The 26,171-nt window shown below is 39.8% G+C and overlaps 1 protein-coding gene and 1 long non-coding RNA gene across 16 annotated transcripts in view; one reads left to right on the top strand and one right to left on the bottom strand.

Moving 5' to 3' along the window:
• Nucleotides 1-26,171, bottom strand: part of pak5 (p21 protein (Cdc42/Rac)-activated kinase 5) — a 94,819-nt gene that overhangs the window by 6,848 nt on the left and 61,800 nt on the right. For all 13 annotated transcript variants that reach the window (XM_073932328.1, XM_073932324.1, XM_073932318.1 and 10 more), the window contains 2 exon segments: nt 25,943-26,171; nt 22,716-22,849 (listed from right to left, as the gene is read on the bottom strand). The exon segment at nt 25,943-26,171 is cut by the window's right edge and continues 275 nt beyond it. In XM_073932328.1, the coding sequence (XP_073788429.1) occupies nt 22,716-22,849; nt 25,943-26,171 (363 nt within the window).
• LOC137488711 (uncharacterized) lies at nt 8,435-14,359 on the top strand. Of its 3 annotated transcripts, XR_012396245.1 has the most exons (7): nt 8,435-8,503; nt 9,006-9,190; nt 9,801-9,834; nt 11,199-11,254; nt 11,348-11,494; nt 11,606-11,682; nt 13,004-14,359. It is a non-coding gene; the product is annotated as an uncharacterized lncRNA (long non-coding RNA). The 3 variants fall into 3 exon arrangements; XR_011007889.2 differs by lacking the exon at nt 9,006-9,190; XR_011007888.2 differs by lacking the exon at nt 8,435-8,503 and having other exon boundaries at nt 9,066-9,203.

The raw sequence follows: 26,171 nt of genomic DNA, 5'->3' as shown, positions 1-26,171 counted from the left end.
AGATTAGAGTTCTGAAATAGTCTTCACAGTGCTGGAACAACACCCTCTGGACAGAGGAGATCGAGATCAACGTGTACCAAAGTGATGTGAAGAGAAGAGTGTGGAGGAGGAGAGGAGCTGCTCATGATCGTCAGCAGTGCAGCATGGTGGTGGTCGTGTCATGGCGTGGGCATGCATGGCTGTCAGTGAACGGCTTCTCTTGTGTTTATTGATGATGTGAGGCTGAATAAAGCAGCAGGATGAGTTCTGAAGTGTGTCAGGCAATATTCTCTGCTCATATTCAGCCAAATGCTTCAGAACTCACTGGATGGAGCTTCACAGAGCAGATGGAGAATGACCCAAAGCATACTGCAAAAGCAACCAAAGAGTTTCTCAGTCCCCTGATCTGACCCATTTGAGCATGCATTTTACTTGCTGAGGACAAAACTGAAGGAGAAATTCCCCAAGAACATGCATGAACGGAAGACAGTTGCTGTAGTAGCCTGGCCGAGCACCACCATCATTTGAACCAAGTATTAAAAAGATTTTTGTAAGTATTAATAAGATTTTTGATTATTATTCTGTACTATTGGTCCCTTAACAAGTGGGAGGCACATATGCAGACTGTTGTAATTCCTACAGTGTTCACCTGATGTGGATATAAATCTCCTCAGATTAAAGCTGACAGCTCATTTCATTTATAATCCATTGTGTTGCTGTATAGAGCCAAAGATGTAGGAGTTGTGTGGATGTCCCAACATTTATGGGTCTGGCTGTGTATAGACGTATCCTCCTCTATATTGAGAGACTGCACAGAAGTCCAGCTTGAGCTGGTGTTGAGATGCATCTGCTGTCAGTGTGTGTTTGTACAGCAGTAATTTCAGCTGTTCTAAAGCAGAAGCATCACTTATCACGGATTCAGATTCTGCAGCAGCCCTGAGCAACTAACAATTATGTTTGCTCTTAGAGAAAATCAAGATCTGCTCGAAAAGCAGGATTCCAGCACTTCACAGCAGTAAAACAGCACTCATCAGAGTCAGCGATGACCTGCTCACACCAGCTCATGCTGGAAGCATCTCTGTTACACAGGTGATCATGATATTCTCCTGATCGGCTTGAAGATGATGCTCTGCTGTCTCAGTTTATTCGAGATCACTGCGGCAGCACTGGGGTTCATGTGTTTGTGTACTGAGTTGCGGCTGGAACGGCATCCTCTGTGTAAAACATGTAAAAAATGATTGCTGGTTCATTCCGCTGTGGCAACCCTTGATAAACCAGAGACTAAACCTAAATAAAGTGAGTGAGTGATAAATGACTGGAGCGGCGTTGGCTTGGTTCTCCAGTCAGTAAATGAAGAGGCTTCATATCAATCGAAATACACCATGGCGGACCCCAAGGCTCAGTACTGCGTCCCTTACTCTTTACACTTTATATGCTACCGCTAGGTGATATCATTACAAAACATGGAGTTAGCTTCCACTGTTATGCTGATGATACACAACTCTACATCTCCTCTCAACCTGATCTGATCTGTGTGTCGGAATTTACAGCTTGTGGATGACTACAATCATTCATTCACGCTCCTTCAGCTTAGTCTCTTTATTCAACAGGGGTCGCCACAGTGGAATGAACCACCAACTATTCCAGCATATGTTTACCACAGCAGATGTCCTTCCAGCTGCAACCCAGCACTGGGAAACACCCATACACACTAAAACACTACGGCCAGTGTAGTTGATCAGTTCCCCTATAGCGCATGTGTTTGGACTGTGGGGGAAATCGGATCACCTGGAGGAAACCCACACCAACACGGGGAGAACATGCAAACTCCACACAGAAACACCAACTGACCCAGCCGAGACTCAAACCAGCGACCTTCTTACTGTGAGGCGACAGTGCTCGGATGACTACACCTTTACTAGAAAATTCAGTTCTGCTAATTGGAGCAAAAATACAGCGGTGTTCGTCTGTTTCTCCTTATCCAGGGGTCTCCATCATCGTATTGTACCTGCCTGACCAGCTCAGCATGTCCCACACACATTAACAACCGCTCAGATATTGACTCCACCTTCCTGTAGATATAACGGTGAATTGACTGTCCAGATCACCGTCTGAACGAACAAACCTGATGTGTGTGTGTGTGTGTGTGTGTGTGCGTGTGTGTGTGTGTGTGTGTGTGTGTGTGTGTGTGTGTGTGTGTGTGTGGGTAAGGCCAGCTGTCGGCTGCGCTCTCATCTGTCTTGCCTGCGGCTGCGGCTGCACTGGAGGGGAACACGCAGCCATGTGCTCCTCCTCAACACTAATGTCTGTGTGTGCGTGTGCGTGTGTGTGTGTGTGTGTGTGTGTGTGTGTGTGTGCGTGTGTGTGTGATTAAAAAAGCATACGAGGATCCATGAAGGACGCGTCTGTCTCAAACTGAAGCCACACACACACACACGCACACGCACACACACAGTCGCAGTGCATCGTGTGTTAAAGATGGAGATTCAGCAGTGAAGGAAAACAGAAAACACTGAAATATAATGCAGATCCTGTTCATCATCAGTGAACAACACTGCCACTTTAACCCTTCATGAACTGCTTTATACCTTCTGTGATCAACACCTGAATTATCCGTCAGCATTTCTCACATCGATCTGAACTGAAGCATCACGCAGCTGATTCTGAAAGGATGGAAATCCTGTAGAGGAGTGGTACAGAAATGTCCAGTATTAAGTGTATTTGGGCAAAAACATAAGAATAAACTCAAACACTGAATTCAATAAGCATAAACAGGACACAAATGCACAATAAGACTCCACCTGAAGCTGTGATATACTTGACTGATCTGAGTTCAGCCAGATAGCATATGAATGTGGGCCACTTTAGGCAGTTATGCGGCACTGGTGCTCTTCCTTCAGCCCAGACAAAATGAACGTGAGCCTGAAGTGGCCCACCAAGGGGAGTCAAAGATTCACATTCATATATGGGCCATTTAAGGCAAGGATTTAGCACTGATGGCAAAATGTAATCTGAATGTGAGCCTAATGTGGCCCATGTGGAAAATGATCAATTTGGCCCAAATGATGGAGGACAAATGATGTGGGCCACAGCTGGCAAAAATGTGGCATAGTCATTTAAGGGTAATCTGGGTCTAAACCCAAAGTGGCTCACACGTGTAGTGCAAATGTGGCTCAGTTATCTTAAGACATAAGTGGGCCACTTTTGGCAAATATTCGGCACAGTAAACTCTGGCTATTGCGGCTGTGAGCCTAATGTGGCCCAGAGAAGATTTGGCAAATGTGGCCCAGTTCATTTAAAGCATATGTGGGCCACTTTTGGCAAGCCAAGTAAAAAAAACAGAAGTGACGTAATAACATGCTAATTCATGCTTGAATCAGATTCAAATGTCTGGATGAACTGATCTGAGATCTGCGTGTGTTGTGAAGGACAGATCTATCCATCCTCCAAATCATGATCAGCAATGCAGCGATTGGCTGACGGCACAGCAGCGTGATGACATCATCTGATTAATATTCAATTATCCATGAGAGCAAAATAACATCAAATGAGCAGTAAACGGCTTGTTAAATATGACATGCAATAACTTCACATCTTGTGGGCTGCATGATTGGCCCTCTCATGTGTCAAGAGCAGTTTATTCAGTTTTACAGTTAGAGCGGATTTTCCTTAATATAGTAGCCATAATAGTATTATAGTAGCCATTTTTTCGGTGTAAAGAATAACTGGATGTTTACAAAAGATTTTGATGTTGGTAAAGGCGTCTGCAGCTTTTGTGAAGCATCAAATCAGCGTCATATTAACTGTCAAGACATGTTTATGACTGCATAAATCTATTATTGCTTTTAAAAAAGTCACATATTGAGCATTTCTATTATCATACACTAATTGTACTAAAGCGAATTAAAAAATTCGTATCAATAAGTTTTCTCTTTGCACCCCCAGGTGGTCTTTTACTTTCATTTCGGAGTGCAGATTGCATAAGTTTTATTAATATATATGTATGTATATATATATATATATATATATATATATATATATATATATATATATATATATATATATATATATATATATATATATATATATATATATTTTTTTTTTTTTTTTTATACTATATTTATATATATAGTTAACAAAAATGTACTATTTTCCCAAGTGTATATAACTACTACTGTGAGAAAATATCATCATTGCTTGAACTGAGCCGATCTAATCCTGTTCATATGAAATGAGCTGCTCCCGACCAGGTTTGAGCTACCAGTGTTGATAACAACTCTCGGATCAGTTTTGAAGAGTGAAACGATCCTGGATCATGTCAAATCTTTAACAACCTAATCCACGTATGAAGAACAGACCGCAGGAGACTAAAAGTGACCAAATAAACACCGTCAACACAAACAGCAGAATCAACAGCAGATCATGAAAACTGGAGCATCAATAAGCTGCACAATGTGATCCAACCGGGTTCATTTCTGGTCCTTTTTCTTTTTTTACCGTGCGACCCTTCTCAACATTACATATGCTAACCATGAAGAGGCACCAGCCCGGCTATTCTGTCCTCAGATGCGCAGAAAGCTTTTGATCAGGTGGACTGGCTCTATATGTTTGCTGTTTTACATAAGTTTGGTTTTGGTGAGGCATTTATATCATGGGTCTGAATAATATACTCCGGACCGGTGTGTTCAGTCTTATCTAACGCTGACAAGTCATCAGTGTTCCCTTTGCATCGCTCAGTACAACAAGGTTGTCCACGCTCACCTGCTCTCTTTGCTATTGCAAAGGAACCTGTGACTGTAATGATAAGAGGACGTAAAATATCACAGGACTGACAGTGGGAGATAGGGAAGCTCGCATTTGCCTTTACACTGACAACATCATATGATACTTGCAGAATTGTGAAAAGGCAGTCCCCACTCTTCTGGACCTAATTACGTCATTCAGGCAGTTATCAGGGTACACCATCAACTGGTCAAAGAGTGATTTTATGCCCCTCTCTGACACGTATAAATCTGGTTTTCTGGAGAATCTCCCACTCAATATAGTTAGGGACCACTTTGTTTATCTTGGCCTAACCACAGCCTTTAGCCCCTTTCACACATACAGACCTTTCCGGAAAATTACCTGCAATTTTCCGGAAAGGTTGTATGTGTGAACAGGTCCTTTTTGAAAATCCCGGTAAATTCATTCTGGTTATTTTCCGGAAAGAGAAGTTGTAACATTACCGGCAATTTGCCAGAATGCTGCGCTGTGTGAATGCAGAAGGAAGATTGCCGGAAAGAGCGCGTACAAGTCTATAACCTGCTGACGTGAGACGTCTGCTTTAGCCAATCACAACAGTCAGACGCATTCACGTCTGCGCGGTTTATGAGAATAAAAGCCTATTTCTTTGAATATTTTTCCAGACACATTTAGCTGCTAGAAGTTAGTCAGATCACATTTATATGTTCTTCTTAATGCCAACTGTGTAAATAATCATCGATGAGATGCTTATGATAAGCCGTTGTTTACCTTCAAGCTTTGCGTGTGCCTGTGAAACAGCCTGTGAGCGCCTGCACACGCACATATTATGAACATCTCGACATGCGAAAGTGATCCTGCGAAAGTTGTTCACAATATTGATCATCCACAGAGTTTTTAATTTAGTCAAATGTTTACAAACACAAGCGCAGCCGTTTAAAGCTCATTTGTGGTGAAGGATGTCAGAATTTACCGGTATTTTGGAATGGATGTGTGAATGCTCTTTTCCGGAAAATTTCCGTAACGTCCTCGCCTGTGTGAACAGCGCTTTTTTCAATATACCGGTAAAGTCGTTGCGGAAGTTTTCCCGGATATTTACCGGTATCACTGTGTGAAAGGGGCTTTTGTCTATGATTGGGCGCATAAACTTAATCAAAATGATTTCCCTCTGTAGATTTCTTAACCTCGGCCAAAACCTCACGGTTTTTCTAACTTTTTTCAAGGATTTAGATTCTGTAATATTTTATTACATTTGGATTTATAAGACACCTGCAACCTCTGAAATTCATTTGCAGAGGCACAAGTCAGTAGGGGTTTGGGCATGCCAGTTTTTAAGCATTACCTCTGGGCTGCAAACATGCGGACTCTAATGTATTGGATAGAAGGGACCTCTGCTAAACTAACCCCTGAGACCCCCGCTGGGTACAAATGGAGACTGATCAAGCTGTAGGCACCTCTCCAGCAGCCATGGTATTCTCCAAACTAGACAAGCCCGAACTGCTGAAGAAATGAAACTTTGTCTTAAAAACACATTTTAAATCAGGGGAGAAAAGTCTCGTCTCCACCGGAGACCTCTGTTTGCACGCCAATCTGTCACAACCATTGTCTGCCCCCTTGAACAGACAAAATCTACTCCAATTGGAGAGAAAAAGGTTTAGTTTTATTGTAGGCCTGTGTGGGGATGGAAGATCGGCATCCTTTGATCAATTAAAAGAATTTAAATTTACCCCACACATTTCTTCCGGTACGTACAAATCGACCATTATATTCAGTCTAAATTGGGTAGTTTGGAAAGACCTCTTGAGAAGCTTTTTTTGATGTTTTTTAGACTCTCCAAAGTCCAGACATCTCGTCTCGTCTCTAAATGTGTTGGTTTATTGGATAGCTGTAGTGCAGCTCCCACTGAAAGGTTCAAAGCTGCCTGGGAGAAAGATTTAGGGGCTGAGATTTCTGCAGACACATGGGATAAATGCCTGGAGATGATACGGTCCTGTTCAGTGAACAGTAGACTTCAATTGGTCCAATTTAAGGTTATCCATCGGTTACACCATACTAAAGCCAAGTTGTACATGATTTTTCCCTCCACATCACCATTATGTGACGGGTGCAAAGTGACAGAAGACACGGCTGTTCATGCTTTCTGGTTTTGTCCTTTGTTATTTACATTTTGGTCAAACATACTTGATTGGTACTCTAATGGTGCGTTCACACCTGTCTTATTTAGTTGGATTGAATCGCACTAGAGTTTGTTTCCCCTGTTGGTGCGGTTGGTTTGGGCAGGTGTGAATGCAGCAATCGTACTCGAGTGCGCACCAAAAGCGGACCAAATAAGCGTACCGAGACCTGCTTGAAGAGGTGGTCTCGGTACGCTTGCAAACGAACCCTGGAGCGGTTCGTTTGTGGTGAGAATATGATCCGTACTAAAACAGGTCCAACCGCAAAAAGTGCTGCGCGTTTTGGACTAATCCAGCTGCCGTAGGCCGATGCGCTGTGCATTATGGGATATGGAGGAAGAATATTTGTTGACAGCGCTTTACCAACAGAGAGAGAGAGAGAGAGAGAGAGAGAGAGAGAGAGAGAGAGGGGAAACTTTACCTGATGGATCGTTGGTAATATTTCCGCAAGATGAGCATGTCGCAGTTTAGCTGAAATCACGGCTCCTCCTGAAGTGTCGAGTGATGCATTAAACACTGTTTTCCAGCTGCGGCCGCGCTTCATTCTCAAAATGTATAAAGCAGGCTTACAATCAGTCAGCGCTGTCGTCCCTTCATGGTAAAAAGCTACATGTTGTGTCTGCCGGTTTTGTTTACCTGCGGGAGTTCACTGGCATTTTCCTGCACGTAAATTCTGACCAATCAATAAGCAGTTTAGGAAATATGTTCAACAACATCTGACCAATAAGAGATGTGGATTTTGTCAGATTTGGTTCGTTTCAACTGGTTCGGACTAAAGCCAGCAGTGTGGTGTGAAAACGACCCAAAGACGGCAGAAGATCCAACAATGCATCATTATTGCACTTGGTGCGGACCAAAAGAAGCGAACTACAGATGTGAAAGCACTTTAAAGCTTATCATAAATCTTTAACACCTGATGCAGAACTTGCTATTTTGGGTTATTCACCACACGTTTCTCATCTCCCAGATGGCCTCCAGCAGTCTTTGTCTTTAGGTATGATTGTGGCTAAAAGGCTTTTGCTCCAGCATTGGAAGTCATCTTCACCTCCTACATTTCAAGTGTGGATTGCAGACATGACCTCGGTAATACAGACTGAAAGCCTGAGATGTCTGAGGACTCGTTCAATTGAAAAGTTTTTCAGTGTCTGTGGTTTATTTCTGAACTATCTGGGTAAGCAAACCAGCCACTCCACCTCTGAGGAATCTCCAGAGACTTCATTCACTTATTTTACATGTTTAATTATTTATTTTACTTTATTTTATTTAATTATCTATTTTACTTCTTTATTCTATTTTCTGTTGTCACTCGCTAAACTACTGTAAATGCGAATAGTATTCCTTACTATCAAAATTCTAGTGTGTTTACTTAATTTTAAGCTAATTGTTGAGTTTACTAGAAATGCATTAGTGTTGCTGACATAGTAAGGTATAAAGTTCCCATAACTAATGTAATTTGAGTAAAATTGCTTATAAGGGCTAAGCCATGCTGTTACGCATGCGTACTGGGTGGTGATTTCCCATCCCCCATCAGAGTCACAACCAACCGCCACCCAGCACCGCCATTGAAGGACAGGATTTCACATTGAGAAGATGTACTGCTGTAAATCAAGGTAAACTTTTCGTTTTAATTACTACTTTGATTTTATTTGTATAGTATCAGTAATCTGTTTATTTCCTGCACTTTGTGAAATTGTTTGCTGTTTTGTGAACTAATTAATAGCCCATGATGTTGTGACTAAACGTTTTGACCACTGCACGTTATTTGCAATAAGTTACTGTCTACTTTACTAGATAAGCTATTTTTAGCTGCTTAGTCCTTTTTAATAACTATTAATAATTTGTAAAGTTAGTAGTAATTTGTAAAGTGGGCGTTATGCTCTAAAAGAGCGGGCCGCGCCATTTTAAATGATGCACTGAGAGAGCAAGAGCGCGCGCAATGATCCGTTCAAATAGATGTAAAGTTAACACAAACTGTAGCTGTAGGTCTACATTTTTAAAAAAGAAAACGAAACCTATTTATCCGCATTACAAATACAGTAACGTTAGTTATCGCTGAACTTTAGTCGCGCTTGTTGTGACGAAAATATGCGTGTTTTTTTTTTTTTTTTTAAGATTTACTTTTATGAGATCACCTGCAGGAAGCAGGTGAGGAGATCAGCTGTGATTCGGTCCGGCGTCAGCGAGCGGCTCATGACCAGACCAGTCGTTTTTTTCTCCATGATCGCCGGGGCAGCAGCAGTTTTAACCCGCCGAGGCTTTTAGAACATTATAAAGCAGTTTCAGCTCAAAATGGACCCGTGAGTGTCGTAGGTAATTTAGGATTTCGATGCGATTACGATTCGTGTCACTGTATGAGGCAGATACATATTTACACATGATGCAAAAGTGTGCTTATGCTAACAATCCCTATGAAATTTAAAGTTAAACTTATGAAAATGCGAGAGATATTTAATTAACTCATTTATTTGTTTTATATGCTATTTGTCTTTTCTTTATGCCGTTTTGAAGGTTTATTCCAGTGTTGCCGTTACGTTATTTAGCGTTTTGTATTGCTGTAATGACAAATAAATCTGACCAGACGCGACTGAATATGTGTGATGGATAACGTTAATGATAAAGTGGTATAACTCGTACATCCAAGCACAGAAACATCCCTTTGTTTGCTCAATATCACACAAAGGCATCAACAAGCCTTTGTTATAAGCAAACTTTCTGTAAAGAAACAGGCTTTGCCAAACCTGTTAGTTTGCATTTTTAAAGAAGGTTTCACTAATTTTTAACAATTTAGGGCAAATAAATTTGAACAATTACAAGGTTGTTTAAAATGTAGCACACCATTAGAGTATTGTGAGTGGCATATTTGGTTTGTAATATCATTATATACCCTTTATTTATTTTTTATTTCAGACTACCAGTTTGTGAGCTGATATGCAGTGGAAATGTAAGTTTTGCACTTACACATCAAAGAAAACTTTTTGAACAATACCGCACAAGCCATAGAACATATTCATGAATTGTTCTATTAACGTTACCTTGTCTCCATACTGAGTGTCAGGGTAATTTTAAATCGTTTAATGCATTAAAAGTACATTTAACAAAATTCTCAGCAAAGAACTGCATGATCAAGAATAGTCCGAATATTTTGTCCATTTGAATAATCATCTGAGGACTAGTTAGAAATAGGGTTGTTGTGTTGTGATACCATTAATTTATGTTACAATACTATACCAGCTGAAGTATGGTGATACCAAGTAGTATTGCAATACTGTAATTCATAACTTAAATCCATGAAATAAAGAAAAATGTCAGAAATAATATATTGTATATGTTATTATAGGCCTACTTGAATTTAAATAATTCCCTTATTGTTGAAAAAAGTATTTGCACATCTCTTCACCTAAAATGTATTCATTCCAGCAAAAAAAATACATTAAAATAAAGATACATAAAGAAAAGAGCATTTTTCCAACAAACCTTGGCTATATGAAGTGGTCAAAAATTGTTTCCTGTTGCTTTTTTGGGTTTTTCATCTATCATACTTTTTTCACACTTATTATCGGATAAGAATCCAAAGTAATTCAAAATTTCACTTTATGAGTCATTCTTTTTAATAGATTGTCACGGTTGTTGTAGCTATTATATCATATTGACAGGAACAGAAATAAACGAATTCCGATTCAAAATGAACCATCACAAAATATGCAATAGGCTACTATAAAAGGCGCAAATTCTACAGTTTTACAACCTTAGAAGGCTCCATAGACTATTAAAATACAATGATCTATTGTTGCTGAATCGTGTAAGTATTTTAGTGACTTTTTCACATGCAGCATTATGTATTGTAGGCAGACTGTTAATGACAATACTACCGTTTACAAACTACAGTGGCACCGCCAGTATCTTGGAGCCATAGTATCACGATACTACCATAGTACCGGTAAACCGTGCAACCCTAGTCAGAAAGTTCAGTGTCCTTTTAAAGACATCAATTGAGACAAATATTTATTCCACTTTTAATGCGCATAAAAGTATGGCACACCAGCAACAATGCCATGATTATATTTAATCGGGGGTTGTGTTTATTACTGTTTGGTGACAAGTATAGCTCATGCTTTTGATGACAGGCGCCGGGAGTATTTGGCAGCTTTTATTATTCAAGAACATTTAACTATGTCATGTTAAAGTGTAACATCTGTTGCTAAATGGCATTGCATTGTATCATTGCATGTGTTTCTGATTTCTGTTTTTTGTTTTAGAATTTCGCTTAGCCATGTCAATAACACTTTACGTTTTTGTGCAAAACAGTGACATCCAGAAGGAAGTCATAGAGGAAACACCAGCTGATGCAAGTGCTGCAGAAGGTTTGTTTTCTTTTCAAAACTTTGTGTGATTTTGTGAATTTGTGTTTTTGAATGTTATTAATGACTAATAATGTTTTGATTGGATCTTTGCAGAATTCAATCGAATATCAGGAAGAAATGTGAGATCCAAGTTCTACGCTGCATTGGACACACACTGCTCGTTTGATTGAAATAAAAAAAAAAAACAGGAGAAAATTGCAGAAGAAAACTAGAAGAAATTTTCAACATGTTAATTCAAAGGTATTTTTGTGACGTCATCTTTGAATCATAATTTGCATTTGATTGCAATAAATTGCATTTGATGTTTTCATTGGGCTATAATGCATGTCTACCTGTCTTTACTTTTTCAAGGTCATCTGGCAGCAGTTCTCCGGGGTCTTTCAGTCCTTTAGAGGGATGAGTCTAAAGAAATTTTCAGGATGTGTTTTGTAAGTAGTATTATTGTTTCTGCTTTCTTAGACTGGAAATGAAGCAGTCATTCCAGTTTACTTCACTTATTAATAAAAATTTTCAATTTTATAAAAATAAAACAAATGCATTTAATGTAAGTATTTGAAAGTAAGAGGGATGTTATATTATGGCCTTTGGAGCAAGAGCATTGCTATGTTGCAAATACAGCAGCTTGTGCCGTCACAGGGTCAGTTAGCTTCATAGGCCAGTGAAGTAATGAATGCATTTCTTTAATTTTTAAACACACTTGTTTTGAAAAGGAGGAAGATTAGCTTGAAAAAAAAATCTTAATAAGTGTAATACCTATGTAATATGTTGAGAGAAATATAATTTCAGTTGAAAGAACCTGCTGGATTAAGATGTAAAAAGATAGTGTTAAAAGCCACAAAGTCAAAGATGCTCCGTATTATAACCAACCCTGTGAAGTCACCTGCTGTGGGATTGTAGATGGCTGCACCCTTGTTCTAAAAGCCATACTAAAACATAAATTTTCTTATTAAAAAATAGTTATTAATACATTTTTAAAAAGTGTGCTAAATAATGCAAACTTGACTCACTGCTTTAATCTAGCAAAACCAAATGCATTCATGAATCGGTTCCCAATTTATTAAGTTTTCCCTACAAAATATTTATATTGATTATGTAGCACCAATTGGTCTCTCACACATTTGCATTTAATTTCTTGAAAATGTTTTAAAAGTACTTTTACTGCAGTTTGTTTTATTACATTACAGTGTTTCTTTAATTAAAAAAATGTATTGTTCCTTTAGAATAGTATCATGTTCAAGATACTGGAATTTAGTACCAATCTCTGCTGCAATTTTAAGCAGCAAATTTCCTGCTAACATTTTAAGCACTTTTGAGCACATTTTTAAACAGCACTGTTTTGCCATTCTGTTCACAGGCTTAACAGAAATGACACTCAACAATGCTCAAATGTTAGCAGGAAATGGATGTTTTTAAAATTACTATATGGATTGGTAATAAATTCCACTATCATGACAAGCCTAGTAGAAGCAGTACAGGCAAATCCATCGTGTTGGTCTACATTGAAGAAGGAGCACCATAGCATGGCCTTCTTATAAGAAGCATTTGAATGTAAAATGTACTATAAACACAAATAGTCATGCTAATAAGCAACTAGTTAATAGGGTAATTGGTTCCTACTAAAGTGTTACTAAATTAAGCACAAGGAATTGTATTTTTTTCACCTCTGCTTTTGGTCTCCTGGCCACTACATGCTTTATTAGTGCCATTTAGAATATCAAACTTTACTTATTTTTCTTTCTCTATTCATAGGATGTAATTGTAGAGTCGGACTTCAGTGCAGAAGATGTTGGCCTGCTGACTGTCGTGTGTGAAGATGTCTAAAGAACCTCATTATGGATGCAATGTGGGCCTTTATACTGGAAGGAAAAGTGGTTATGGACTTTGCCACATGCAGTATGTTTCTTTTTTTGCTTTGATTTACACACTGAATTCAGACTACCCAAAGACTTTGAGCAATGCATTTGAATTTGTTCAACGTGTGTTGCTTTTGCTGGGAGGGAAGCGTAATGTGTTTTATTCGGCGAGCGCCTATATACTGCTGTGCTTTATGTTTAAAGGTTCAGATATAATGGCATGTTTAATTACAAAGTGTTGCTTTTTAACATGTTGCTGTTTGCAGTGTTACATTTAGGACTGCAGCATTTTGGTGTTTAAAACACTTTTTTTTTTTTTTTACCAAAAAAGTGTATTGTGATTTATAGGGTTGTCAAAAGTATTGAGTTTGGTACAAATCGGTACTGAAATAAATAAAAAAAAAGTCCATCCATTTCCCACTAACATTGCAAAAACTGATTGGCCATTGTGTTCACATGCTCAGTAGATATGACTGATTGGCTTTGAAGGTCATTATTTTTACCACACTTCACCACTGTTCACCAGGTGCAAAGATACAAAGACACTGGATAACTTCAAAGCACTGTCGATCAGTCGATTCATCACCAGATAGCTTATATGTTAGCTTCTAAACAAATCAGCTATCGACATGGCTTTGAAACACTTCAGTGTCTGTGTAACTTTGTTTGGACTCAGTGAAAAATGGTAAACCTATGACAGTCACAGCCAATCACAGTCATTTCTGTTGAGCATGTGAACACAGTGGCCAATCAATGGTGTTTAAGAACGAGCTCAGTAGCACTCAAATGCTGGTGGAAAATGGATATTTTTAATATTTCAGTATTGATTGATACCAAACTCAATACTTTTGACCACACTAATGTGATATTTTCTGTAGGAAAATCTAAACTACACAGTCTAACAAATTAGCTTTAAAGCTTAATATCTGTTCCTCTGTGAGTGTCTATATGCTGCCATGTTTAAGGTGCTGGTGCAATGGCATGTTTAATTACACTAATTCAAGTATCTTTTTTCCAAGTGTCAAGTATTTAAAGTTTTTTTGATAGATTTTCAAACCTTTTCGAAAACTTGTGTTTTAGGGTTGAACATGTTTATTATATTTTTTGTCTGTATTGCTGTTTACAGTATATTACAGCATGTACAACAGGCTTTTACAAAACTGTATTGTGTACAAGTGTATTGTGATACTAAAATATCACAAGTGTATTGTGAAATTCTGCTAATTTTGTCAAATAAAATGTTTACATTTAAGACCTGTATAATGTCATTACTTGTAGGTTGAACTACATATTTTATGTTCAGTTTAATTGAAGAAAATGTGGAAACCGATTGCACGTAGTTTCTTTAGTTGACATTACTTAAAATGGTGGATTAAAACAATGTTGAGACTACTAGCATTCAAGATGTTAACTGAACATGGTAGAACAGTATTAGTTAAATAGAGTTATTAAAGTAATCTTACTATAAAACCTTAAGTAAGATTACTAAATAATGACAAGTATGTTAACTAGAATGTTCTATTAAACTTACTTAATTTTTAACAGTTAGTTTACTTTATAAGTTTTAGTTTTCTTACTTCAAGGCTATAATTAAACTTAACTTAAGATTTCCTTGTAAGTTTATATTGCAAAAATAAGGCAATCGGTTTCCAAACTTTTTTTAAGTAAACTGAACATGTTAGAATTTACAGTGATGTTGTCATTGTTATTTGTTCATAGACTGATTGTATGAGATTTATCCGAGACAGTGCCAAGTGTGTGTGTGTGTGTTTGTGTGTGTGTTTGTGTGTGTGTGTGTGTGTGTGTGTGTGTGTGTGTGTGTCTGTGTGTGTGTGTGTGTGTGTCTGTGTGTGTCTTTTTGGTTGTTCTTGAAAAATCCAATCAAATATAATTATATATATATATAAACAGCTATAGAATGTGTTCATACTGCAATGCATGCTGGGATGTAAGGTGTAGGTCAGATCTGGGCCAGTAATAAAAGCAAACTGTGGCCCAGAATAGGGTCAGTTCTGGTTCATTTGGTTGAATTCTGGCTGATGTGTGATATTCCTTGGGCTTAATTTGGCCCAGATCTGGCAAACAGCAGTGGACCACCCAAGTGTCATCATTCCATGCGGTATGTGGGCCGGATCTAAGTGTCTGGTGTGGGCCGATTTGAGCCACATGAATTTTGCTAGCTGGGTTTTGACCCAAACGCATTAATAACGGCCGTGTGGGCTACTGCAGAGTAATGAACTGAGCTAAATCCATCCGTCTGCAGCGCTTTCAGTGTGGAATAAACAGGCCAGTATCTCTGCTGGATACAGCGTTTGATGATGGATGACAGGCGCACACACACACACACACACACATGCACGCGTGTCAGTTTCATATGTGAATGTCTAATCCGTATTACACTGTGATCCTCCTTCAACACCTCCAGATTCTGCAGTAATAAAAGCTCATCCTTCAGCTGTGAGCGTTTGCTGAGCGACACGCAATCATCTGACACACTGCACAACACACACACACACACACACACACACACACACAGACACACACACACACACACACACACACGCACACACACACACTTCTTTCTGAATATATATATATACGTGTGTGTGTGTGTGTGTGTGTGTGTGTGTGTGCGTGTGCGTGTGTGTGTGTGTGTGTGTGTGTGTTTTGAATTGGAATCAATGTTAATAAGCATTAAGAACACAACAGATGTGTCCACACACTCATTAACACACAAACACTACAGACAATTTTAGATCATCCAGTTCCCCTATAGCGCATGTGTTTGGACTGTGGGGGAAACCGGAGCACCCGGAGGAAACCCACGCCAACACGGGGAGAACATGCAAACTCCACACAGAAATGACTTTTTACTTTTACTTCTTACATTTTTACACAAATATCTGTACTTTCTACCTCTCAGATTGTTTAAACCACGCTCGTTACTTTCCTTTTCATGTGTTTGGTGGCGTGATCTATACTATTTCTTGTCTGTGCAATATGAATGCATTTTTCATGCAATCAAATGTTTCGTCTTTGCACGTCTGTGTACTGCAGCGCGTGGCTTTTTCAACCAAGACTGTCGCGCACCGTTCCAGAGCTAGCTTATGAAGATTACTTTCAGAAATGACAATGCAGATGAGACGGCAAATTTAACATGCTGTCCCGTTTACAGGGTAATAATACACTGTTAGCTCTACTGGATCACAGGAAAAGATGATTGACACACTTCAGTTCAAAAGCTCGACGTTTACATGCTGAAGCCTTGTGCCCACTTCTGCACAGCTTTCTCTGGTCTTTCAGCCTCATACTGCGGGAAATACAGCTTTCTGTGAAGATTTGTACATCCACTACTAAAACAAACATGAACTTTATAAAAACTGTATGCACTGCAGTTTATTTCCTTTATTTCTGATAAGTTCATATTTCCCGATACAGAATTTATGCTGTTTCACCTTTATATTTCACCTTTATAAACGACTAAAAACTCAACTATTGAAACAACTAAAAACTCAACTATTTAGTCTCCACTTCACTTCCTAATCTGCAATTGCCTCTCTGAATATCACACTAACTGTACCAAAAAATAAATAAATAAATACTAATACTACTAATACTTCCCTTCTTAGACTTTACAGACCTGAAACTTGCCTATATAGCACTTATTCATTGTTGCTCTTAGTTGTGTAAATTGCTTCCTTGTCCTCATTTGTAAGTCGCTTTGGATAAAAGCGTCTGCTAAATGACTAAATGTAAATGTACATGTAAATATTGATTTTTTTATTTCTGTTCTGATCTGAGAAATGGACTAAAGTGAATGAGAAAACTGAAACTGAATGAATGTTTATCCAGTAAATAAAATAAGCACAATACCCTGAAAATAAAACAGTAAAATAATGTCTGAGAGCTACTCATTAAAAAGAATAAGCAGCTTTAGCTCAATACAAAAAAAAAATTAGTTTGCAGATAAGAATTTATTTCAGCAAAAGAAAGAAAATCTATACATTTTGGACAGAATTTAGTGTAAAATGCAAGACATTATTTATAAAGATAGACAGGCCTACAGGATTGTTTGTAGTGTGTAAACATGAAGAGCAATACTGCGCGCTGAACACTGAGTTTGCGTGAGGATGCGTGGGCCAGCTTTTTCAGTAATGCTGCAGGTCGTGATGCTGCTTGGCTACTTTTATAAATTTAGCTACAAACATTTTACATAAACATTTAAAACATAATTTATTTTATATTAATATAGTAATAGGATGTGAGGTCTAGTTACCTACCTATCTCACTCACTATCCTCCAGTTTAGTGCCTGATTTGCCCTGCTGAAAAACAGCTTAAACCAGCCTAGGATGCTTGGCTGGTTTTAGCTGGTTGACCAGGCTGGTTTTAGAGGGGTTTTGGCCACTTCTAGGCTGGTTTACAGCCAGGTCTTAGCTGATCAGGCTGGAAAATATCCAGCTAAAACCAGCTTGACCAGCCTGGTTTAAACTGGACATAGCTGGTTTTGGCTGGGCTCCAATCCTGGCTAGGCTGGTCAAGCTGGTTTCAGTTGGTCATTATCCAGCCTGACCAGCTAAGACCTGGCTGTAAACCAGCCTAGAAGTGGCCAAAACCCCTCTAAAACCAGCCTGGTCGACCAGCTAAAACAACTAACCAGCCTAGGCTGGTTTAAGCAGTTTTTTCAGTAGGGAGGGAACCACAGTGGAATGAACTGCCAATTATTTCAGCATATGTTTTACACAGCGGATACTCTACCAGCTGCAACCCAGTACTGGGAAACAACTATAAACACTCATTCACCTATTATGTACCGCATGTCTCTGGACTGTGGTTGATACTTTTAACTTTTTTACTTTTGTACATTTTTGAGGCAGAATTTCTTTACTTTTACTGAAGTACAAAGTGTTGCCAACTTAGTGACTTTGTCGCTAGATTTAGCGACTTTTCCGACCCCCCTAGTGACAAATTGTCCAAAAAGCGACTAGCGACAAATCTAGCGTTTTGTGTGTTACTGGAGATATTTATAGTCTGTCATTTGTCCATACTGTACCGTCTCTACTCTTGTCACCGAGCTGCGGGTGACGCTGCCGGCCCCTCCCCCGCCCCAGAGCAGTGCCAGGCGGCCCAGTCCTCGTACAGCACTCTCTCCCACCTGCAGCCTGAGAGCAGATCTCTCCTCTGCGCACCGACGGCAAATGATTTAGCACCGGCGGTGTGAAGGTATTTCCCCTGTACAGTCAAACAGATCTGCTCCTCCTTTATTTTAACAGTTTAATTTGATAATTTATTCTTTTCTTGTTTACAGATATTTTAGTGACAATTTTCAGAACTTGTCTGAGTTTATTACGTCTGAGAGATTCACTACACATCTATACTGATATACTGTATTCAAACAGCAAAACATTCAGTTAAACTGACATGCAAACATAAAGCGTAGTGCAGATATGAATACCCCTTTATTAACCAGACTGTTAAACAGAAATGGTGGAACGTGCTGACGTCAGCAATATGCAAATTAACGTTTGACGTAATCTAGCCACTTTTTAGGCAGAGCTTACCGCCTTTATGTTGAAAATAGTTTGCAACAGTGAGTACAAAAGTGTAGTCAGCACTTCTACTTTGACCAGAGTCGTTTTAAACACGAGTATCTGTACTTCTTAAGTAAAGGATGTGTGTGCTTTTGCCATCTCTGTATATGGCACACAGAGCATAGTGCTGATTTATGAATATTCAAACAAAACACTGCGGTCATTAACACAGAAAAGCGAGACAATATTCAGTTGATCAGTTATTAATGCTGAAATATGAGCTGGAATGTATTATAATCCAGTCTCACACAGTGTCTATAACCCTGCTCTGTGTTCTGAGAGCTGCTGAACGCTCTGCTGTAATAATCATCATCTGACAGAATGTAGTGCACTACTGATGAAGCCGTCTACTGAGGGATCTGCAGTGTTCATCACAGTTAAACAAACACTGAACTAAAGCAGATCTGCAGAGAAATGAAGCGACAGGAGCTCCAGAAAACCTGCAATTACAGCCCACAGCACCACCGAGGACTGACGAACAACGCCAATTACTGTAATTATCAGAGCGATCACACACAGGCGGACAGTACAACACACTCGCGAACGCAAACTTTCAGCATCACCATCATCCTCAGCTCAGTGTTCAGATAATTACAGAGAATCAGCGTCACATTAGATCAGGTCAGACACTGCTAATCACGCTCAAAACAATCATTTCTGTGGAGATTCACTGCGCTACAGACGGGTACAGCGCCCCCTGAAGGGCACTGCAGGAAAACACCGCCGTATTGGAGCATCGATACTTCACAGATGGATTAATAAGGACTTTAAGGGTACAGCTGATGGACACTTCAGTGCAGGCTCCCTTAATCCTTTGGGCAAATGTTTTTCCAATTTGTATAAGAATGAACACACAAGAGCTATCGCAGAAACACAGTAGAGAATACAATGAAAAATAGAAAAGTATTTAGACATGACAAATGCATTCAATAAATGTAGGCACACAGCACACTCATGACACAAACACACAGGCTAAATCAGGGGTCACCGATCTCGGTCCTGGAGGGCCGGTGTCCCCGCAGGGTTTAGCTCCAACTTGCCTCAACACTCCTGCCTGGGTGTTTCAGGTATACCTAGTAAGAGCTTGATGAGCTTGTTCAGGTGTGTTTGATTAGGGTTGGGGGTAAAATCTGCAGGACACCAGCCCTCCAGGAACAGGTTTGGTGACCCCTAGGCTAAATACAGACATGCATGAATGAATGAACGGGTGAATGTGTTGTGTGAGATCTAAGATCGTCTGGTTAAGATCACTCAGAAGTGTGCCAATCAGACTTATTTTGACCCCTGCACCCTCTTCTGAATGGATTACACTGATGAACTGAACCCAGGCTCATTCTGAACACGTCGTGCCGTGGACACTTCTGGAGGCTGTGAGATATGTGCCAGGTATGGAAGCATATGAGTAGCATAATTCAATTCAAAATGTAATATGCAAAATGGCAATGCAATATGTTAAATGGCAATGTATTTCTGTATTTGAATTTGCATTTTCCAAGACATATGACAATGTTTGGTGCAGAATGAAAATGAAAATTAAATTACATTGTTTGCATTTCTCATTTCAAACACTGTTTTAATATGTAAATTGTATCCACATTTTAAAGCTTTATAAGTAGCAAAATTAAATTGAAAATGCTATACACAAACTGAATTTGATGTGAATAAAGTAAAAGCAGAAACTGTAGCAAAATGATCATTTAAATGTTATTTGTCCTAAATGCATTTTCACTCGCGTCTAGGAAATGCAGGATTACATTTTCAGCATAACAGCATGGGATGTGTGTAGCAAAATTAATTTTGAAATGTAATTCACAAAACGATAATGCAGTATGTAAATGGCAGTGTATTTCTGTATTTCAGTTAGCATTTTCCAAGACATATGTGCAATGTTTGCTGCAGAATGAAAATGAAAATGAGAAAAACATAATGCATTTTCATTAACACATCGCGACGAATGAAAGCCGATTTGAAATTGAAAATGCATTCTGGCCTGGCCACGCCCACAGACGGCCACCGTTGCTGCAAGGCAGGTTTTAGGTTATGTCGTCACAGCTGCATCGAGGACATTTGGCAGCATAAACATGGCGAAGTCTGTTCCTCAGCGGCTTCGTGAAGCTGCACGAGCCCTCGAGCGTGAACTGGGAAATACTTTAGAAAGCCAATCACCTCCTAGCTCAGTAAACTTGGCTTAAGGTGTGATATTCGCGCACGCAGTTTTAGGGATAATCTGCAAATTACATCGACAGAACCTAAAGGGGCTTTAGCTGATGTGTACTGTATGCTTATGACAAGAGCTATTGCCTATTTCTGCATTGTATGTACCATATAGTTAGATGTATAGTAGCTTTGCTACCTGTATTAAATCAGTCTGGCCTCTAACCATTTATTGGAATCTCCTGAATTTTTTTCTACTTTGCGTTACTGTGCGTTTTGGTTCTGTTGATGATTTGATAATTCTTATAATTTGCAGATGATCCCTAAAACTGCATGCGCGAAAATCAAACCTAAGGCCAAGTTTACTGAGCTAGGAGGTGATTTCTTTTCTAAAGTATTTCCCAGTTCACGCTCGAGGGCTCGTGCAGCTTCACAAAGCCGCTGAGGAACAGACTTCGCCATGTTTATGCTGCCAAATGTCCCAAATAATCCTCGATGCAGCTGTGACGACATAACCTAAAACCTGCCTTGCAGCAACGGTGGCCGTCTGTGGGCGTGGCCAGGCCAGAATGCATTTTCAATTTCAAATCGGCTTTCATTCGTCGCGATGTGTTAAATGAAAATGCATTATGTTTTTCTCATTTTCATTTTCATTCTGCAGCAAACATTGCACATATGTCTTGGAAAATGCTAACTGAAATACAGAAATACACTGCCATTTACATACTGCATTATCGTTTTGTGAATTACATTTCAAAATTAATTTTGCTACACACATCCCATGCTGTTATGCTGAAAATGTAATCCTGCATTTCCTAGACGCGAGTGAAAATGCATTTAGGACAAATAACATTTAAATGATCATTTTGCTACAGTTTCTGCTTTTACTTTATTCACATCAAATTCAGTTTGTGTATAGCATTTTCAATTTAATTTTGCTACTTATAAAGCTTTAAAATGTGGATACAATTTACATATTAAAACAGTGTTTGAAATGAGAAATGCAAACAGTGTAATTTAATTTACATTTTCATTCTGCACCAAACATTGTCATATGTCTTGGAAAATGCAAATTCAAATACAGAAATACATTGCCATTTAACATATTGCATTGCCATTTTGCATATTACATTTTGAATTGAATTATGCTACTCATATGCTTCCATAGCCAGGAGGTTCGTATTTTTGCAGTTTTTCTTTTCTCAAATCCGTCAGAGGCCGATGTGTGCACTTTTTTGTATCTCAAGTGTCTCTCGCAAGTGCCGTTTGCACCCACGATGTTCACCCAAAAATGATTGACTGGGTGACCGGCCAATCGACTAACCCACACTCCTCCTTCCCTAAACCCAACAATATTACAGATTGACCCGCCCACCCGCTAACTTCCCAAAACCCAAGTGATGATTTACAAAAGCAGTCCAGAAAAAGAGAAGCTCTCTTCTGATTTTTACCACGTTTTTGACCACATTCCCACCCTGTTATTCTCTTGTTCGTTTTATTTTTTGGATTCTGTTTTTGTCTTACCTGCCTTCTGGAACCGCTCTTTCCTGGAATCAAACCCTGTCGTTGTCGTGGTCAACTCCTCCCTGCGTCTCAAGTTCGCTGATGTACATGATGAGCTAACTGGACAAACTGGTTGCGGCGGGAAAGCCCTCCACATGGAGGTAAGCGGTCAGCCGTTAAGCGTCAAAGGGAACGTCGTCACACCGCTCCGTAGCGTTCGCTTAAAAAAAAGAAATGCAGCCATACGTACATCCGGCTACATAATTCACGATCTCCAGAAATGTCCACAGGACTACGTCTTCAGAATGAGCCTGGGTTGGATTATCTCCCTAACAAGCGAGAGATTCTGGTTGGTTCATACCTGGTGTGCGTGACGATGTCAGTCAAAGCTCCGCCCTCCAGGAACTCCATGACGACCCAGAGCTCGTCTCCCACCAGGTAGCTGTTGTACATGTCCACCACATTCTCATGATGGTAATCCCTCATGATGACCACCTGCACACGCAAACACACCGTCAAGACTGACTGAACAACGCTCTGTACAGAAGAGGGCGGAGCTACAGGTGTCACCGTAGAGACAGATTTGTTGTTTAATGCAGAGCTATTCAATTGGCGGCTGAACCCAGCCCCCGAGGCACTTTGTTCCGGCTCTTTAAATAGTGTGAGCGAGACATCAGAGATCAATTTAGTTCAGTGGATAAACGGCCGCTACAGTTCTGAAGTGATGTGCGCCTGTTCAATACAGCACGAGCTGCAGCTGAAGGCTGCGCAGAGCGTGAGTCACCTGACATTAAGCGAGATGCGCGAGCAGCCGAAAACATTTAGATGTGATTGTAGAAAAGGCCTTTTGTACACTGCACTGATATCGTTAATAGGGATGCAATGATTAACCGATTTCACTATTAACCGCGCTTTAATACGTCACAGTTAATTAATGGTAAAGGCTTCTCAACGCCGCGTTTCTGTTTCACAGAACAAAACTGCTGCAACTAAACAGAGTTATGCTAACTGTGCGCTAGTTTAAAGCTCTGAGCTTATACCGAGTCTAATACACACACACACTGGATTAACTACAGCAGCAGGCCGTTCACACATCGCGTCTTTTCTGCACACAAGTTCATTATTTCCAATGGAGACATGCTCGTATTGGGAGCGGTGCGCGCACGACTTGCAAGCAGACCGACGCATTCGCTCCCTCCAGGAGCACACAGTAGAAAACATCACGCCGTAGCGGTGACAGTTGTGCGTGGCTTTCAGTGCGATGTAAACAAGAAATACATTAGACGAATATTATTAAAATGATGATGAATGTATGAACACAGATGATAACAACAGTTCTTTTAAATTCTTACCAAATATAAAGCCTAGATTAACATTAGACACATCCTATTTTTATTTATTCTTATTTTTATGTATTTATTCACTGTTCTGCCATTTATTTTCATTCTAAAATTACCCCTATGTTTAAATCAAAAACTTTTTCATTCATTACAGTTTCCTCAGTTGTTTACACACATTTACTTGTACTTCAGACACACTGACTATAACATGTAGCTGATGCACATCCCCCTGAACCAACTCTGCTCAACTACAAGCCCCATTCCTGCTTCACACTCAAACTGCAGGTTTAAAACACACTTTTTTTTTAAACACTACACACAGTTATCTGCATTTGGCACGTTTTTCATGCAGAAAATCTCTTGTTTTCACAGGGAACACACTGTCATTCACAACTGTAAAGTCAGGTTTCCTACTTTGCATGCTAACACATCACATAGGTGAACATCAGTCACACATAACTGCAGTTTAGAAATCAGAGCTCATCTGCTTCATAACTGGTTCTCTGCCCACCCATGTTTATTAGTTGATTATCTCCCTCCATATTCTCCAAACCTATTGAGGATTTTTTTTCTGTCTGGGGATGGAAAGTGTTTGACTGAGACTTTTTACTGTAGGTGTATTCTGTAAATCCTTCTGTTGATGGTATACGTCGACCATGTTATGTGCATCTGTGTGTTGGTTGGTGATCACTCTGTACACTGTTTTTTCAAAATATATTTGGTATTTGTGTGTTTTGTATAAAAACAATATTGTGTGCACTTCTGTAGGTCTATGTACTGTCTGTAGAAAAGTGTAACACTGAACAAAAAAAGCTTACAGTAAGTCATCATGATGAATGGAGAAGAAGTGGTCATGGTGTTTTACACTAAGCATATCAGTGATCAACAGGTTCTAATAAATGTCTATTCATGTGATGGTCTGTGTGTGTCATTTGAAAACAAAATACCCCTTTGAGAAGAAATCACATTCTCATTCATTCATACAATCATTTTCTTGTCGGCTTAGTCCCTTTATTAATCCAGGGTCGCCACAACGGAATGAACCGCCAACTAATCCAGCAAGTTTTTTACGCAGCGGATGCCCTTCCAGCCGCAACCCATCTCTGGGAAACATCCACACACACTCATACACTACGGACAATTTAGCCTACCCAATTCACCTATACCGCATGTGTTTGGACTGTGGGGGAAACTGGAGCACCCGGAGGAAACCCACACGAACGCAGGGAGAACATGCAAACTCCACACAGAAACGCCAACTGAGCCGAGGATCGAACCAGCGACCTTCTTGCTGTGAGGCGACAGCACTACCTACTGCGCCACTGCCTCAACCAAATCACATTGTTTTGAATGTAAAGTTTGATTTTGCAGGAGAATTGAAGGGTTTTGCCCAGTGTGTGTGTGTGTGTGTGTGTGTGTGTTTTGATTTGTGTGTAGAGTTCAGACAATATGAGACCTGCTTTCAGAAAATGTGTGTAAACAATTGGGAAAAACTGTCAGACTATTGTTTGTGCTGTATTTGGTTACTGAGCAGCAATAAACAACCCTTTAATATAAGCTGTTTTCTTCTGATTTTCTAAACTTGTTGTGTTTTGAATTTAATATGTCGAAGCATGCTAATAGGACTTTTAATTTGCCAGTAACCTGGGTTAAGCGCTTCCGGCGAACTGTATTCAATGCAAAAACCGATGCGTTTAAGGTCTGTTTTCTTTAAAAATCAGCAATCTCCCCTGGCTGAGTGATATCCGATATAAAGTGGGTCTTGAATTGTACAAGATGCACTGCATTAAATTACATTTCCCCCGCCATGTCTTTATAATATGAGCATTATTTTACCCCACTATATTCAATGGAGCTTTTGCCCTATCCTTCAGATTCTGACAGGCACGTGCAAGTAAATGGCTTTTTGTCTCGTTTTACGCTTGAGCAACTAAATGAATGCCAAAGTTTATTTAACTGAATGTATTTTAATGACATTACAACATCCATGCTGTAAAAGGAACCGTATAAAATGGAAAAAAGTTCAAAATAACAGCTCACCGGAAGTTTATCAGTATGGGAAGAACACTAGCTCAGCATATACCCTATTGTTACGTAGTTTAAACACAACATCTGAGTGAGTGTGAGTGTAGAAGAGGTCTGCTTTAGGGTTAGGGCAACTTTTATATTGTACACGGTTATTGTTTGCCCAGCTCTAATCTACATGTGAATATTCATAAGTGGGTGTGGTCATGTGAGATGGTCTGACCTCGTTGAACAGGAGCTCGCGCCGCTGCTGTTTCCGCAGGTCCATCTTCTTGACCGCCACCTGTTTGCCGCTGTGCTTCTCGGTGGCGATGCAGACGATGCCCGTGGAGCCCTCGCCGATCTTCAGGAAGCTGTCCAGGCCCTGGCGCGGGTCCCCGGGTTCCACCACCAGCTGCAGCGCCGCCCGAAACTGCTCATGGGATACCCGAGGGGGGGGCTGCTCCGCGGGC

The sequence above is a fragment of the Danio rerio genome, chromosome 20 (assembly GCF_049306965.1).
Source record: "Danio rerio strain Tuebingen ecotype United States chromosome 20, GRCz12tu, whole genome shotgun sequence".
NCBI classification, from domain to species: Eukaryota; Metazoa; Chordata; class Actinopteri; order Cypriniformes; family Danionidae; genus Danio; species Danio rerio.
This window is presented reverse-complemented; position numbering and strand designations above follow the sequence as displayed.